General features: G+C 40.8%; 1 protein-coding gene across 3 annotated transcripts in view; it reads left to right on the top strand.

Moving 5' to 3' along the window:
* Positions 1–18,186, top strand: part of ZNF827 (zinc finger protein 827) — a 113,757-nt gene that overhangs the window by 51,071 nt on the left and 44,500 nt on the right. For all 3 annotated transcript variants that reach the window (XM_060278635.1, XM_060278636.1, XM_035111673.2), the window contains exon 5: positions 1,135–1,368. In XM_060278635.1, the coding sequence (XP_060134618.1) occupies positions 1,135–1,368 (234 nt within the window). The remainder of the gene's footprint in view (positions 1–1,134; positions 1,369–18,186) is intronic.

The following is an 18,186-nucleotide window of genomic DNA, read 5'->3' as shown; positions in this document are numbered from 1 at the left end:
AGGAATAGTAAAGGCCCCCAATGTGCATTTTTCATGCAAAAAAGGCTCATGCGCTTATTTTATAGTGTTTTAACGAAAGGTCCTGAAACCTGACTTGTGTGCACTGTTACCTAGCAACATGTTATAAAGTCACTGAAGGAATGAAAAAAATATCTGAAAGATGAAAATGTAAACTTGGTAGATATGTCAATGCCACACAAGGGGAAAGATGTTATGCTAAAGGACGAGATTAAACTCATTGATCAGAGCAATGTGTATCCAAAATAGCGTGTGGAATTGTACATTTGACCAGCACTGCGATACTTAAAAGAGTTCCAGCCCATAAAGCAGCAGGCGATGATGTTTTATTTAGTGGGCTTCCGAAATTTACTAGCAATGTTTTAGGAGAGTATTTCCATTTATTATAATATGAACAACAGCAACAACTTCGATGGAGCCTGAGGATAGTTCCCTATCAGCCTTTTCTTCAAAATTGAACTCTGTCCCCACCCACCCATCTTGTTTTGGCCCAGATCGATGCACTGCAGGCTTCTCTGCAAATGAGCAAAATAGAAAGGATGTAATTAAAGAAAGGGAAAAGTGCCAGGGCTAGACAGCAGCTATATGTCTGATTGGAGCAAGCTGCATATCCTGCCACTGCAGGCATTATTTGAGGAATCCTATGGGCTTGGGCGGTGGGGAGCTCCCTCTGTTGTTCTGTGAGACACTTATCTGCATTGTCCCAAAACCTGACAAAGATATATTTTTTAAAATGATGTAGTGTTGCTTCATGGATGCAACAGAACTCCAAAGGTAGCTTGAAGCATTACTACCTAGTGAGGATCCTAACTTTTTGCAATTCCAATAGATTAACCAGTGGGATGAATTAGTGCTTCTTCCCTCAGACTGCATCAGAAAATATATTCTTGGGTTGGCATTCAGAAGGCATCAGCTATCTGGTTGCCTCTTGTGTAGGATTTTGTGCAGGAATTTATCAGTACTAGTTGCCTCCTGAAGCCTGCCCAATTTGGTTTTCTGTGTAGAGTTCCCTGCCCTGCACCATCAAACTGTTCCCCATGACTCTTGTGAACTTGCTGTCTTCTGATTATACATTTACGCACTTCACTGAACCCTTTCCTCCCCTTCTGTTAACAGCTGCAAATCAAAAAGAACCCTTGCCTCCTACATTTAAAGTGAAAGATGAACCGAAAGATGAGGAAAATGCAAGTTCCACTTTTCCTAAATCTACTTACGTTTTTAGTCCTGAGCCTGAAACGTCTGCCCCAAGCCTTCCCGAGGAGAATCCCAAGCCACAAGAAGTGCCGGCGAATGTATTACAGCAGGACATGTCTGTCAAAGCAGCATCCGAACTTCTTATGAAGCTATCAGGTACCGGATTGATTTTTAAAATATTCAGCTTTCTTTTTTTAGTTGTGAAGTTGCCTGTTGCTTCGTTTTAGTTACAACAAAGAGGGCTTTAATAGCTAATTACTGTGATGCACTGATGTTGACTTTCTAACAACCACTATCAAATTTTTGCGAAATATTTCTGGTTCCTCTTTGTGAGCTTTTTGCAGTTCCATATTTGGGACGGCTACAGCTTTGGGATACCCTAGAGCAGGCACCCCCAAACTTCGGCCCTCCAGATGTTTTGGACTACAATTCCCATCTTCCCTGACCACTGGTCCTGTTAGCTAGGGATCATGGGAGTTGTAGGCCAGAACATCTGGAGGGCTGGAGTTTGGGGATGCCTGCCCTAGCGGATGCTACAATTCAGAATGTAGGGGCATCATGCAGGCTTCATGTATCAAGTGTTGTGCTCTAAGCCTGCATCTGCCCCTAGGTGAATGGGCTTGCTACTAGCCTCCCATATGTAGAACTGGGTAAAGAACTGTTGCTCTCCAAGTGTGGATTGTACCGTACACAGCATCATCCATGCACAAGAATGAGATATAAGTAGGCATGAGGAGGCTTCAAACATGGGGTGGGGATCCCTAAAGCAGGAGTAGGGAAACCTCTGGCTATGAGCTAATCTTGCCCCCACCCCGTGATTTCCATTTTCCACCTGTCAAACAGCTGGTGTCACTTGTGATGTGAGGTGGGTGGGGTTCAATTCTGCCTTCGCTGCACAAACAAGTGCTTGTAGCAGAAACAGGATTTAGCCGTCCACTTCTCAACTGATGAGGGTTTGCTAAATCCTTCTTATTTTGGCTGCACCAAACTCCACATTACTCTTTTTGATTGAAAAAGCTAACTTCTCCAATTTGATCATTTTCCTAGAGGCAAATTTCCCAATTCATTAGCTGCCAATTCTTCCAATTCTGCATGTTTAAACTTTTAGCTGCTTTTAATAGTCTCCAATCTAAAAATATAACATTTATTTACAAAACATTATACATATACCACTTGATTGTAATAAAGCCTCTAAGTGGTTTATGAAGTAACTATCATAGAATCTTCATCTTCATTAATCTTACTTAGTGTTAATCTCCCAAATATTTGTATTACTGGTCCATTCTAAATACAGTTGTACCTCTGATTACAAACTTAATTCGTTCCGGAGGTCCATTCTTAACCTGAAACCATTCTTAACCTGAGGTAGCACTTTAGCTAATGGGGCCTCCTGCTGCCGTCGTGCCACCGGTGCGCGATTTCTGTTCTCATCCTGAAGCAAAGTTCTTAGCCTGAGGTACTACTTCTGGGTTAGCAGAGTCTGTAACCCGAAGTGTTTGTAACCCAAGGTACCACTGTATGTAGCATATCTTCTTTTGGGTGTTTACATCTCCAACATGTTGTCTTTTCTTCTAATCTCATTCTTTTAATTATTTCTGAATATTTTAAGGTGGGTCTATTCATTTGCTGGCTCTCTTTTTCTCTTTCTGTCTATCCACTCCGGCTTCTCCCATTTATCCAGAACATGTTGTTTGAATGTATTGTATTCTACGTAGACCTATTATACGAAAACATTTGTAAACAGCGTGCTTGTCTTGGTAAGCTACTGATGACTGGGCAAGTCTGGATGTCTCTCAGGCTATTCCGAAAGATGAGGTTGTACCCTGCATAAAATATTCAGTATGCAATTATACTTAATAGAGATTTTGAGAAAATTTCCAACAGCATACCTGGTGATACGAGGTTTATTTTTCATTCACAAAGCACAAGTATTTGTGGGTAATGTTTTGAATATAAATATAGGAATAAGTTGTTGAGAAGAAGGAAAAAGCATGCCCACTTTCTGCTTTCATGAATAATAAGTGTGAGTTTCTGGAGAGGCAGATTTTATTATTAATAATTCAGTTATAAAGAAATAAAAAGTCTTATTTTGTATCCTGATGATCTGATTAATTTTTATCACCAGTGATTAGAAATTTAATTCTTGTGACTATGGGGAAAGCCTCCGGTATACACCATTGGAGGATTTAAGAAAACGACAACAAAACACATTGCAAAATGGTATGAGGCTATCCTTGTACACAGCATTAGAGGATGGGTTGCTACACTCATGCATACGGTATACTGGTTGTTGTTCTTTGTGAAAATCGGCAAGCAAGGAACCTGTTGAGCAGGGAGCATGAAAGCTTCACCTTGTTGGCTTATAGACAAGTGGTTTGCTCCCAAGTCCTGCCAAGATTTGTGGGCTCTGCTATGAATGCAGAGCATAATTTGTTGCTAGTTTTATATTAATATGGGTTGTAATGATTTTCTTTGAAGTATATGCTTGTGTATTATGATGTCCTATCGGTCCATTTGCAGTTTAAATGAAAATGTTGAGAAGACACATATTAAATCTCCATTCCTTTTTTAGTTTTGAACTCACTGTATTGAAAGAATGTATGTTAGAAATACATTAGCAAACCATTTGTCTTGTGTATGTGTGTGTTTTAAGTAATTCAGTAAAAAAACATGCTGATGGTAGTGGTGTTTCCTATCCAGCTCATCAATAAGCTGGAAAGGGAGCTATTAATAAGGGCTTTCTTACAGAAACCACAGTTGATCTTTCTTTGCAGGCTGACTGGTGGGATTATATTAACCTTCAGATTGAAATATTAGATTATTTATGACTACCGGTATGTATTTTCAATATAAAAACTTTTTTGACTTGTTTGAAATATTATAGAACAGAAAGATGGTGAATCATACCTTCTGAGTGAGAAGGCTTTCCTTAGTTATATTCCATATTATGTCTTTGTTTTCAGAAATTTTGAACTAGAGCTCATTTTTGGACAGCTATTTTAAATATTCACAGGTATGCTGCTCATTTTTTTACAAAATCAGGACTTTGGTTACAGGTAAATATTCAGAAGTAAACTATGCTGCCGTTGGATGTTTCCTGTGCAATTACCTTAACAGAACAAATGTTCATGCTGAAAAAGCCTTGTTAATGATTTTCACTTCAAATTGCTGGCAGGTCAGCCTGGTAGGGTGTTGTTTTGGGTTTTTTTTAAGTGACCCAGTTTCTACGTTTCTCCTGACAATGTCTGCAAATGCTTCTGCAATCTTAGCAGCAGCTGTCTCATAACTGCAGATGTCTTCTGTGGTTCAGAAATTCCTTCCTTTCAACTTTATCTGGATTTGCCACTCCTAAGCATGGATTTGCCACTCCTAAGCATGGCTGCTGAGCCAGCAGCATTCCATGGCCTGGTGATATCACAAGGCCCAGCCTAGTGATGTCATATGGTTACCAACTCTTGGGGGTGGAGGAAATCTCATACCAGAGCAGAATCCCAGTGGTAAAAGCAGAAAAAATAAAAAATGTCAGGCGATAAATGGAAATGTAGGGGGAAATTGAAAAGCCCTTTGTGGAATATTTTTATAACATTTTAAAATAATATTGTAACAATTATCTCGCTGCAAAACTCTGAGAATCAAGTTTTGATGCTAGCAGTATCTCTGTGTAGTATAAACTAGGGTTGCCCACTTATGCGTTGCCAAAACAGAGGATGTGCATCATCCAAAAAAGAGGACAACAATTTGCATAAAAATTACATATGATAAATTATACGAACAGTCACAAATTGAGACAATATAATTTGATTAGATGATACATACACTTCACTATACTGGGGAAAACTTGTGTGCCTGTTGTCTCTGCTGATCAGGTGCTGCTAACTGTTGATAGACAATTTCAAGGATCCTGCTCTCCCTTTTTATGGTCCACTATCTTTAAAGCAGATTTTAAAGCAGACTTAAAACTATCTTTAAAGCAAACTGGACATTCCTCAAATACGGTAGAGCACACCTTCAAAACAGAGGACTTATACGTTGCCATCCCAGTTATAAGCAGGCCTGTTGTGGAATGACATTGTAGCATCAGGATCTTTCTCAACCTACACACATCTGTTTGAATGTCTGAAGATGGCCAACCCACACATACACTCTCTTCTGATGTTCAGATGAATGTGTGTAGATCAGGCACAGAGCCTGCCACCGAATGCATGCTGGATGGAAAGAACATCTGTAAAGGGCTTTATTTGGAATGAATATGTAGGTGGCATAAATACAGACATTCATAAGGCTGTCTAGCAGTTGGGAAGACAGTGGCTTTGCTTGGTGGTGGTGGTGGTTTGACAACTGGCAGAAAAACAGGAAAGGCTTCCCCGCCCTCCCTCCTCTCCTCCAAAAAAGCTGGATTCCATTGTACTGAGTACCATCTCTAGGCCACCAAAAAATGACAAGGGTTTTGCCCCATGCTTGCTTGCTTCAACAGCTGGGAACTGTGGCCATTCCTCTCTTGAATACAAAGACAAGATTCAAATAGCAACATTATATAAGTGTGGAAGGTTATTTCATCTGTTTACCAGACCAGAAAGGAAATAAAAATACACAATGTGCATCAGTATTTATTCAATAGTGTTTGGATTTCATCATCTCTGTTTCGATGTTTAACACAACCATGTGTTTCTGTTATTGTATTTATGTAAGCAGAATAGCATGTGCTATTGACACATTTTTTTCATCTTGAATAATTTGAACTAGCATAACTGTCCTTCCTACAATCCAGTCCAATACAATGACAGAGGCAACACCCTCCCCCAAAACAGATGCTCCTCAGCTTGTTTACATCAAGGATGGGGAAACTCCGGCTCAGTGGCCAAAGGAGGCCTGCCAGGCTTGTCTATCTGGCCCTCAGAATTTTCCCTGGGCTGCACCCCTTAATGCCCCACCTTTGCACCCCAAGTGCTTTTGCTTGGTTGGAATGTGTCCTTGAAATTTGACAGTGCCTCTTGCTTGTCAGGATGGTGGATACAGAGGGTGTGTGTGTGTGTGTGTGTGTGTGTGTGTGTAAGTAAGTAAACAAGCCCACTCTCTCAATGGTAAAATATACGTTCATTGCTCTTCCCGCTGTTGCCTCTGCCATCTGGATTCTGACATGACACCCTCAGAAAGTTCCCCAGAAGGAATTGCAGCTCTTGGGCTGAAAAAAAAGCCTCCCACCTCTGGTCTACATGGATCATTCATGCCTTGCATGTACTCAGCTGAATGCAGTACATCTAATCAAGCATTGGGGACGGGGGCACATTCTCCTAAAAGAAAGTGCCTTGTTGATTTTTTTGGGGGGGGGTTTGAAACAGAAGTGAAATAAGTATTGTTTATGAATCTAATACATTTCATAATACCCAGAGCAGAACATATTAAGAAACATTTTTCTAAATACAGTGGTGCCTCGACTTATGAATTTAATCCGTTCCAAAGGCCCCTTCGTAGGTCGAAAAATTTGTAAGTCGAAAAGCGCCATTGGAAACGCGATTTCCCATAGGAATGCATTGGAAACGGAAAAATTCGTAAGTTGAAGCAACCCCATCTAAAAATTCGTAAGTCAGAAAAACCCTATCTAAAACCGCCACGGTTTCCGTTTGGATGTCGAGAAATTCGTAAGCGTGCGGCCATTTGCCCCATTCGTAAGTCGAAAAAATTGGTTGTCGAGTCATTCGTAAGTCGAGGTACCACTGTATCTTTATCAACCTTGCAGGCCAAATTTGACGGGGTTAGGATCCCCCATATAAACCCCTTCCTGGGGAATGCTGAGCTAGATTTAAACCCTGCTCATCCACTGGTGTTTTCAATAGGTTTAAAAATAACCTACATTTGGTTTCAAAGGTCACTTAGATTCAGGGTCTCTTTACCCCTGGTTTTAATTCTTAAATAGAGTTACTGTTTCAAGTTTTTAAAGGTCAAATCCAAATCCTGCAAAGTTTACACTTTAATATATGTTATTTTATATATGTGTGGGTCTTATAACACAGCAGGTTCATTGAGTCATTTCCTCTTCGGATACTCTTTGATCACAATAACACTTTGACCTTTGCTTTAAATGCATTGCAGAATGCAAAGATAGAAAGCATGATTTTTTTAAAAAAAGAGAATAACTGTTTTCCTACAATAAGAGCTTTTTCTTACAATATTGTTGCATTGAAACACCGCAGTGTGTCTATTATCTTCTAAAGAGGGTTGGGGAAAAGAGCATGGGAGATCTTTCTATTTTTAGCCATAATAAACCTTCCTAAGTAAAGCACTGTTCAAAACTCCCCAATGTAGTGAGAAGGGTTGATTTGTGCATGATTTTGCAAGATGGTATAATCCTCATCGATGTTTCTCAGAGAGGCATTTGTCTGAAGTTGGCCCTATGTGAAAATGGAGGAACAGTGTACCAGGAAAGGCTTGAAAACAAGCTTTCATTCTGATGTAGAATGGACTGCCATCTCAAGAAGGTGTAGGATTGCCAGGTCTTCTGAACCCTAAGAGTGTTATTGTGTTCTTTAGAGTTCTTAAGAGACTCTTCTGTCTGTAGAGAGAAGATAATAAGAATGCTGAACACTTGTATGACACTTTCAAGTGTTTGAAGTGCTTCATGTGCATTATCTAGTTGTAAACCTTACAACAATCCTGTAAGACAAAGTCAGTATTATTATCTCCCCATGTTGCTGAAGATGGAAAGTGTGGTTTGCCCAAGGCCATCAAGTGAGTTCATGGCAAGAGTAAGATTCAAATCAGCAATCTTCTGATTCATAGCTCCATCTCTCAGCCAAGGTCTCCAAGGCAAATGGAGCAACCAGAGACCGACCAACCCTGGTTTATGGTCCTGATGAGACCAGATTCCTGGTGCAATCCCCAGCATTTCCAGGTAGGGCTGAGAATATCTCCTCTCTGAAACCCTGGGAAACCTCTGCCAATCAATGTTGACAATATTGAGGTACAAGGTTGTGATTGCAGATAGATGATTGTCCCTCTGTGGGACACGAAGGTGGTTTAGTCCCTGTGAGAGTATCTTAAACAACAGGAATTGCTAGGGGATGTGTTAAAAGACAGAACATGTCAGTCAAATCATCATCTGAGGTTCTTAGCTGGCAGATACCGGTAGTTGATTCATTTATCACATCACAAACTTATCCATCCATCTTTGCAAAGACCAAAGCCCTCTTGGGTGTTCACTCCTGGCAAGTCCTATCCCCTCCGGCACTTCACCTTGCCCATCTTCACACCCAAGGGCTTTCTTTGGAAGCAAAGAGGCTCTTCTAGTTATGAAGGACCACAGGAAGATTCAAATCAGGGTTCTTAATTGCTTGGGGATGATGTCCAGGTAAATGCAAGAACCTGGACATCATACCCAAGGGTCTTAGAATTAAGAACCCTCTGCAATCCACTTATCCTACAGTTTACCACTCCTATCAGCCAATCACCCATTCCCACCACCCTTCTGAGTAATACCCCTCCCCACCCTCTGACTATACATAAGGGTCTGGTGACTTCTGTTTCAGTGTATCTGAAGAAGTGTGCATGCACACGAAAGCTCATGCCTATGACAAACTTAGTTGGTCTCTAAGGTGCTACTGAAAGGATTTTCTTATTTTGTTTTGACTGCATCAGACCAACACGGCTACCTACCTGTCAAAAAAGGCTGTCGTCCCAAGAGTATCTGGCACTGTGAAACAGGGTAAAAGAAGGCATACCCACTCACATTGCATATACTGGAGAGACACAGTTTGGCACATCACCTCCAGCTTTGATCATTGATCAGTGGCAGAGTGAGACGGTACCAAGGGTATGGAGCAGGCAGAGCTATGTGTATCACATGACCTGCCTGCAACACTCTAAGCTACTCTAGTGCCGTCAGGTGCAGTGGAGATTGGTGTCCCATTGCCAATATTGAAATAAGATTCAGTCTAAGGCTGTATATACACCATACATTTAAATAATTCTGGAAACTGAACTACAGTTTTTCCCTAGAAAAATAGGTGCCGGTACTCACCATGAAGTTGTTACAGTAAGTGCCACACTTTTTGACAACAAAAAAAGAGATGTCAGTACTGCGTACCTTTGAGTGCCCCCTGAAAAAAAAGCACTCACCATCATCTTTTTATTTGTACGCCGCCTTTCCACAGTTAAAACAGTGTTCAAGGTGGCTTACAATATGAAAATATTTGCATAATTACAAATATAGCAAAGTAGTCATAAAAATAAATAAAACACATTAAAAACTACATAACCAAACTGAACAATTTCCATGTAAAAATAAAGATGCAAAAAGGTAATATCAGTTAACAACAACAACAATCTTTATTACGGTCCATAGACCCATCAAGTTAATATCAGTAACAACAGCAAAAACTCCCAACAAAACTTCCCCTAAAATACCCCAGTCCTTGCTGGGCAGCACTGGATCTCAGCCCCCTTAAGAAACTACAATACCCATGATTCTTTAGGAGTGTGTGCTTTAAATGTATGGTGAATACACAGCCTAATTGGCTTCTATATGGGAAATGGAGGAAGGGGGTGCCATCTTGTTATTTGCCTCAGGCAGCAAAATGCCTTGGGCCGGCCCTGTCTCAGTGAAAATATGGTGCAGTGGGTAGGAAACTGCAGATTCTGCTATTCCTTTTCTCCATACATCATTGCTGTGTTACATTAATTTACATCTAATCTGTATGCTCACAGATTCCCCCCCCCCAGGGGAGCCATGACACTAACAATGTCTACCTTCCATTGTAAGGCACTTGAAATCTAATAATAAATTATGGTGAATTCAGTTTATTATGTAAATTCCATAGTGTGCTGACTAGAAGCAGTTTGAATCATTTTATGGTGGATATTTTCATAGGGAGTTGCTTATAACTGGATGAGATCATCCTTTGGAGAGAGATCACATGGATTCTAAAAATTAAAAAATAATATTGGCTTTTCTACAGAGTGCAATTGGTAAAAACTAGCTCCCAATATTTTTGGCACACTAAATGACTGTGCTGAAATGCATTGCAAGGCAGTAGAAGAAATGTGCTGATTTGATAAATGAAGAATATTGCTTTGAGTGTTCCAAGAATATTACATTAGGCAACTCAGCTGATCTCAAATAAACCTTGTAGATGATGCACTGTTGTTGCCATTTAATCCATATACAGTACAGTATACAGTAGTCAGTACTCAACTAACCCTATTTGGGCATGATCTGCTCAAGTTAAGCAGATGCTGAACTTAATCTGAGTGGGTCCTAAAATACATGACTTTGGCTGGATTGTGTCCATTGTTTTCATGTTTAGGTTTCATTAAAAGGGGGAGGAAACCTGAATAGCACAGAATATTGTGTGGTGCTCCTGAGGAAGATTCTTTTCTGAACACATTGGGCCAATAAGCAGTATCTTGTGCATCTAGATCAGGCATGTCAAACCTGCGGCCCTCCAAATGTTTTGGACTACAATTCCCATCTTCCCCAACCACTGGTCCTGCTAGCTAGGGATCATGGGAGTTGTAGGCCAAAACATCTGGAGGGCCGCAGGTTTGACATGCCTGATCTAGATGCTTCCTCCCCTTTTCTTTCTAGACGGGGGCCTCTTTCCCTTTTCCTGTTAGCCCTTCCAACAGAACATTTCCACTGAACCACTTTCCCCTTCAATGCATTTGATGTACCTTTGGCAATTTTAATAATAAATTGGGGAGGCAATATGCATGGTAAATGTTTGCTTACTGATGTAATCTGCTTAAAACAGTGCCTTGTATTTGGAGGATTTTAAAACCAGAATGGACCATTTGCTTTAAGTAATAAATGAGGTGGGGTGCCTCTTCCTACACTATTTATCTCTTTAAAAACAACAACAAATTCTCTTGAGATTCTTGTTCCATTATGGCCCAAATGATTTTTCAGTGTGATCTTCATGACTAAACACTGTTTGCTACAGCATAAACCTCTATGCATGTAGGCTGTCTTCTTTACCTGGAACTCTAAGCATGCTGGAGTCAAGCTTACACGGACCACTTATGCATGTTTGGCAGCCTGTGCATCCCTTCAGAGACCACCTATGTGCCCTTTCAAACCTTCCCTCTACACATAGACAGCATCAGGAAGGGGCCAAGAAAACCACAGAACATTAGGTTTAGTGCTAAGGGTGCAACACTCTTTCAACAAGATTTGCGCCTTCACATGAGTAACACAAAAAGGGAGCTTCAGATGTGTTTGGATGAAAAGAACTTGTTAAAATACAAAGCTCTTTATTATTGTTTTATTCTCCCACCTTGTAAGGAAATCAGGCTGGAGACATATGGAGACCTGAGGCAGTTAGTGACCACAAATGCCAGCTGTTTATTAATAATACAATCAAAAGGGGCCTTTGAGTTACAAAAAATGTGTTTGCTAGCTTGCCTCAACTGACTGGTAGGCAGTAGCTGCTCCTGCTTGCTACATGGTGCTTCTTAGGGAGGATGTGAGCTGCGTCTGGAACTATTTGGCTTTTAAAATAACATAACTCCACTGGTGGAAAGTATATTAGTTCAGGGCACCTACAAATTTAGCATGTACTTATCTGTATAGTATGCTTTGAGACTGCAACCCATGACTGTAACTGGATTAATTTCACTGTACCGCAGATGTCCTGACCCTTACCAGATAAATCTATGTCTTCAGGGCAGCTTGACTTCCTCGTCTGGGGCTGATTCATCACATCACTTTTATTTCTCCTTAGTTCGGTAGTGTATTTTATGGTGCTCCTGAAATATACTAAATATTACTTCATGAATGCAATCAAGTTAATTAATAGAGTTTGATCATCTTGAAAATTACCTTCAAACTTATTTTCCAGTTTCCTGCCAAACTGATATATTTTGCAGCTTTCAGCTCAATTCGATTCATGCTGCTTCAGGCTACCAGAATACGTCCCAAAGTGTTTTACGGGGAGAATGGCATACAAAATATAATATACAATAAAATATACATTAAAACAAAAATACATAGTAAAAGCCTTCATCCACAAAACAGCCATTCAACAACATAAAGTGACCACTACACTGACATAAGAATGAACACAACAAATAAATGACCCAAAGCAAGACCATTAGCCCTGCCCCAAACGCCCAGGAGAAACAAGAGCATCTTCTCCTGGCAGCAGAAGAATGACAAAGTCAGTGCCAGGCAGGCTTCCCTGGGGAGAACAGAGCTGTTGGTTCTTGCTCCTTAGGATTCTCAAAGCGAGTCCCAGTGAGAAGATGGGACAAGCAGCCAACCAGGGACTCCAGAAAAACGAAACATTTATCAAAATACAATACTGCAGACTGGTCTGTGACACTAACCGAATAAGAGAGTCATGGAGGGGGTACATGTATGGCTCATAAAGCTGTCCACATCATATTGAAGAGAATCGGGGTTGGAGGAGCCATTGTCAAAGTGCTGTCCGATGGACCGCCACCTTTCCCCCACCCCAGCACAGGCTTGCTTGGTATCTTCCTCCCTGGTGAGTTCTCCAAAGGGAAAGGAGGAGGAGGCTGACAGGATGTGTTACCTATTATTTGAAGTAAAATTTACTCTGACTTAATTGCCACCCATTCACCTGTCCTTTATATCTTTGTATGGTGTTTTTGGTTGTTGTTTTTTTTAATGCAATGTGCTTAGAAATTCTGAACATTAAACAGTATATAAATACCTGAAATAAATAAAATGTCCAAGCAGGAAGATATTCGCAGGCAGGAATTCACCGTTGAATGACACACACATTCATTGTTACACAGAGGAAATCTAATCTTTCTAATCTGCCACCTGACCACCTTTGCATTTGTGCCAGATGCGACCTGTCTAGCATCTACAGAAGGCTTTCCCATTTGCCATGAATTTTAACAACTCGGGGGCAATGGAAACATGATTAAGCAAAGAGTTGTCCAGTAGAACAATCAAATTTCAGGCATGTTAAAGGAAAAACAAAATAGCATTTCAATTAGCTGCTACTCTAATGCTGAAGAGGTGGCAAACTGGAAATTAACATTTGGCTGGCTCCAATTTGATAAAAATTATTCAGAGTAGGGTGAGTCATTAAAGTAATCAATCCAAACTCCTTCCTTATCAACTAAATAATTCATTTGCAGGTGAAGTGACCTGCTACTCCTAGGAAGGAAACTACCTCAATACCGTTTTGAAATCTCCACTAACAATGGATATTTGCATAAATGGTAAACTCTGAGATTTGCTAGTGACTGTGGTTAGGGAGCATTCCTGCTGTTAGGACTTCATTGGCTCCTTGTCTTCTTAAAATAGCGAGTGGTTGGCTTTCAGCAATATTGCATTCTGCAGAATGCCCAGATAAACTGTCAGCAGAGTAAAAATAAAGATATAACCAAGTGTTGTAAAAAGAGTGGAAGGGATAAGAGATCTTGGAACTAGCAGAAAGTATGCAGGCCCACCCCCACCCTGTCAGGCAACCTCTTACCAACACCCTTACTAGGTTTTCCTCTGGGATGGTTAGAGGTCTCCAGACCATCTAAAACAGATTAGGATTAGCCAATGTTGATAGGCAGGAAAGGAGCTGGTTTACAGGTATGGATATGACTTGTGTTGACATTAGTATCCAGTTCTTAAAATAATTACAAGTCACCCATCCCAACAAGGATACTGTGACATCTTGGTTAATTAGCTGATAAAAGTGTGTTTTAGTTTTTGCCTTCTGTTTAGAGTGAATCAGAAGGGAAAACAAGCATTTTCAACCCAGCCCTGTAAAACTGTAGCTAGTTCTCTATTTGGCAAATGGACTTTTTCCCCAAGCCTGAGTGTTTTTCCTCATTAAACGGCTGTTGTTAGTGGGAAATATTCATATTCATACCGAGGTAGCATATTAATCACAATGCAATGTACTTTAAAGTTTATTAGATTCTGGTGGATAATCTGCCTTCAAATAGCTTTGAGATTACATCAAATATTTCAAATGACCTTCTACCTCTTTTATACATGTGTATCTAATGAAAAAACATGTTAATTTGAAAGATGAGATCATTTGAAATCATGTTAAAGGGCAACAGTTTAAAATGTACTCAGCAAACTTCCAATGGGAACTTTAAACTAAAAGCAGTGACCCAGTACACAGTGCTTTGCTGTTACAGCCTCTTTTGCTTATTCAGCCTGCAAAGGCCTTCAAAGTTCTGGGAATGTCTAGACCTGAGTCTTCCGGGTGTGAAACAGACTGTTTTACATCACACCACACACTTCCTGGAAAGAGGTATTTTTAGTTTGGGCTGTTAATATTACCATGGTGTGCCGCCCTATGCCAGGCTTGTTTGGAGCCATATGCAAAATTGTAGACACTGGATCCAGAACCTCTTAGGCTCCTCTTTTCACCCACCGTACTGAGCTCTGTGCATTGTTGAAGTCCAAAGGGTACTCTTTCACATGGTGCTCTATAAAAGGGCACTGCCCTTTCCCCCTTGCTGCCTTGGATGCTTCAAACTACTTCCCAGAAACCTGAGTGACCTCTTCCCCCCACCCCTGCCGAGGCCCTTCTGCACCACCCCTGAAGCCCATTGTCTGTGGGGAGGCAGGGGGTGGCCTTTTTCATTATGGCGTTTCGTCTCTGGCAACTCACTCCATGGGGAAGCTCCCCTGATGCAATCTCTGTCATTTTTTGGCATCAACGGAAGACTTTTTTTTTTTAAGATAGCCTGTTTTTAAATGCTGATCTGGCAAGATATTCTGTTGCACTGTATAAGTGTTTGTTGATACGGTATCAGTAATATAATGGTAAATTCAGAAAGGCTGGGTTGCTTCATGATAGTCAGAACCATGCCCCCTCATAGCCATGCCCCATCTAACCCTGTTTCCCCTATTTTAAGACGTAGCCATAAAATAAGCCATAGCAGGATATTTAAGCATTCAAGGAATATAAGCCATACCCCAAAAATAAGACATGGTGATAGGCACAGCAGCAATGCCGGCCACGGAAGGAGGAGGAGGAGGACGAAAAAAATAAGACTTCCCCTGAGAATAAGCCATAGTGTTGTTGTTGTTTTGTGAGGGAAAATAAATATAAGAAGGTGTCTTATTTTCAGAGAAGCAGGTAATATTGTACAGCCTTCAAAGATTATACAATAGCAAGTATACAACAACAAGAATTAGGGATGTATTGAACAATCAGTGCAGATTGCCATGTTTTATGTAAGTTGTTAAATGTTTGCATCTAGATAGATTGAACAATTAGCATTTTAAATGCCCACTTCATTCTTCTGAGGGCTTTTGAAGAGTCAGTGCAGCACTTGGTTCTTAGTTCCATCTAGTTGATAGTCAAAAAGCGAAGGAGCAGTTTCAGTTTATTAAACAGCAAAGAAAAAACCCTCCCTCTCCAAAAGTTGGGACCCCGATGGGTTTATGGTAATTCTTTTTTGTTATGACTGAGAGATAGGAAGGCATGAAACCTAAATGTCAACTGCTGAAAGAAAATCAAAATAACTTGAAACTAATTTTATTTGTTTGTTTTTACTTCAGGATTAGAAACTTGTGCAATGTTTATAAGAGTAATAATAGAAGTTCAAAAGCGTAGTGTAAATGAATATCCTTTACAAATAATTTGTAAATATTGTTTATGCTGTGATGTATGCGTGATCTTGAACTTGCTGCACTGATTTTAAAAATATCCACTTAAGTTGGTACAGGTTAGGCTAGTGTGAAAATTTAATGAGGTGGGAATTGGGCAGTATGGGGCTATAAATGTAAAATGTACCATTATCACACTGAAAGACTAGCTAATTTGGGTTTGCATACACACAGTGTAATGTCACGCTACAGTCTAATTTTATTTTAAAGCTCAAAGATCCTGAACACTTTCTTTTCTACCCTTTCAAAACAACAGCGTGGATGTTTCTCAGCAGATCCTTTTGTCTGCTTGCAGAGGAAATCCTTTCAGGAAGCCCAGGACAAGGCAGAAATGGAGCAAGCGGAAAACCTGGGGGGAATGGGAAGGAAATAATAAGGTTTTATTTTTGCATGCAAGGACGTCAGAAGCAGGGCAGTGATTCAGGAGTCAAAACCAAGAGGATCTAGAGTGGGGAAAACTGCTATAATGTGAGCTCATTAGAAAGCATTGCTTATCACACATGATATTTTACCTTCTTTTGATTTCAGGATAGCATAGCCTCAGCAATCCATACTCTTATAATCTCCAGGTTAGATTATTGTAATGTGCTCTACGCCACCCGTCTTGCAACGGGTGGATCAGGGCCCACTAGGTGGTCATGGCCTGATCTGAGGTGGGTCACAGCAGGAGCTGTGCCACCATGCAAATATATGATCAGAGAGGCTTGTTTTGGTTAAGAGTGGGCCCTAGGTCTGAAAAGGTTGAAGAATAGTGCTCCACACTATTTTGAAATTGCATCTAGTTCAGAATGCAGAAGGTAGACTACTAGATGTTACTACAGTCATACCTCGGTTTAAGTACGCTTTGGTTTGAGTACTTTCAGTTTAAGTACTCCGCGGACCCGTCTGGAACGGATTAATCCACTTTCCATTACTTTCAGTGGGAAAGTTCGCTTCAGGTTAAGTACGCTTCAGGTTAAGTACAGACTTCCGGAACCAATTGCGTACTTAAACCAAGATACCACTGTAGTTCTTATAATCATTATGCCAGTGCTACACCAAGAGTTGTTTTGATTTCATTCCTGGGCCCAAGCCCAAGTGTTAGCTTGGATCATTTTGGTATAGGATCTTTTTGGTTTAGGATAATGTTATGCCTACCCATAACATTAAGATTTGTATTGATGGTATTTGGCAGGTGTCTCTGGCATCTGAAGGGGAGTGGGTAGCTTCTAGGGCCTTCTCAGTGATGGTGCCCAAATTATGGAATGCTCTCCGCAGAGAGTTTGATTAAGTTCACAGAGCAAATGTTCCCCATCCTTTACTTCCTACTGCAGCCAGTTACACACTCTCTGAAAAGTCTCTCTGTAGCAGGGAGGGGCTCCTGAACAATGTGGAATGCAGTATAGGAGGACTTCTGGGGCTGAGATGCAAGAAACTTCTCTTCTGTGAACTTACTTATCTTGGAAGTCTTCCTGGATTTGGGGTAATTCTCCTCACAGCCGCCTCCTTCCCATTGTTCAGGAAGACCCTCAGCTCAAGGCTTTTTGTGGGGTACAGTAGCTGCAGGGGACAGGAATATTTCCTTCTTTGAACTTTCCTAAGGATAATAATATCAACTTTCCTCTTGAGAGTCCCATGGACTGCAAGAAGATCAAACCTATCCATTCTTAAGGAAATCAGCCCTGAGTGCTCCCTGGAAGGACAGATCGTGAAGCTGAGGTTCCAATACTTTGGCCACCTCATGAGAAGAGAAGAATCCTTGGAAAAGACCCTGATGTTGGGAAAGATTGAGGGCACTCAATGTTGATGTTGGGAAAGATTGAGGGCACTAGGAGAAGGCGACGTCAGAGGACAAGATGGTTGGACAGTGTTCTCGAAGCTACGAACATGAGTTTGACCAAACTGCGGGAGGCAGTGCAAGACAGGAGTGCCTGGCGTGCTATGGTCCATGGGGTCACGAAGAGTCGGACACGACTAAACGACTAAACAACAACAACAACAACAAGGATAACATCTTAGGATCCCAGACATCAGCTGTTCCTATGGATGGGGCTGTAAGAACAATGTACAGTGGTGCCTCGCTAGACGAATGCCCTGTAAGACGAATTTTTCGCTTAACAAAGAGATTTTTCGAGCGGAGGTTGCCTCGCTAGACAAATTCATTTTGTGAAAAATTCGTCTAGTGGATCACTGTTTCCCATAGGAATGCATTGAAATTCAATTAATGCGTTCCTATGGGCAAATAATAATAATAATAATTCAATGCATTCCTATAGGATTTGCAAGACAATTTTTTCGCGAAATGAATTGACTCACAGAATGAATTAAATTCGTCTTGCGAGGCACCACTGTACAGCTCATTATTATTATTGACCTTCTATCACAAAATTGGAACCTGA

The sequence above is a fragment of the Zootoca vivipara genome, chromosome 9 (assembly GCF_963506605.1).
Source record: "Zootoca vivipara chromosome 9, rZooViv1.1, whole genome shotgun sequence".
NCBI lineage: Eukaryota > Metazoa > Chordata > Lepidosauria > Squamata > Lacertidae > Zootoca > Zootoca vivipara.
The sequence above is the reverse complement of the archived record's forward strand: the minus strand, read 5'-3'. Positions and strand labels throughout refer to the sequence as shown.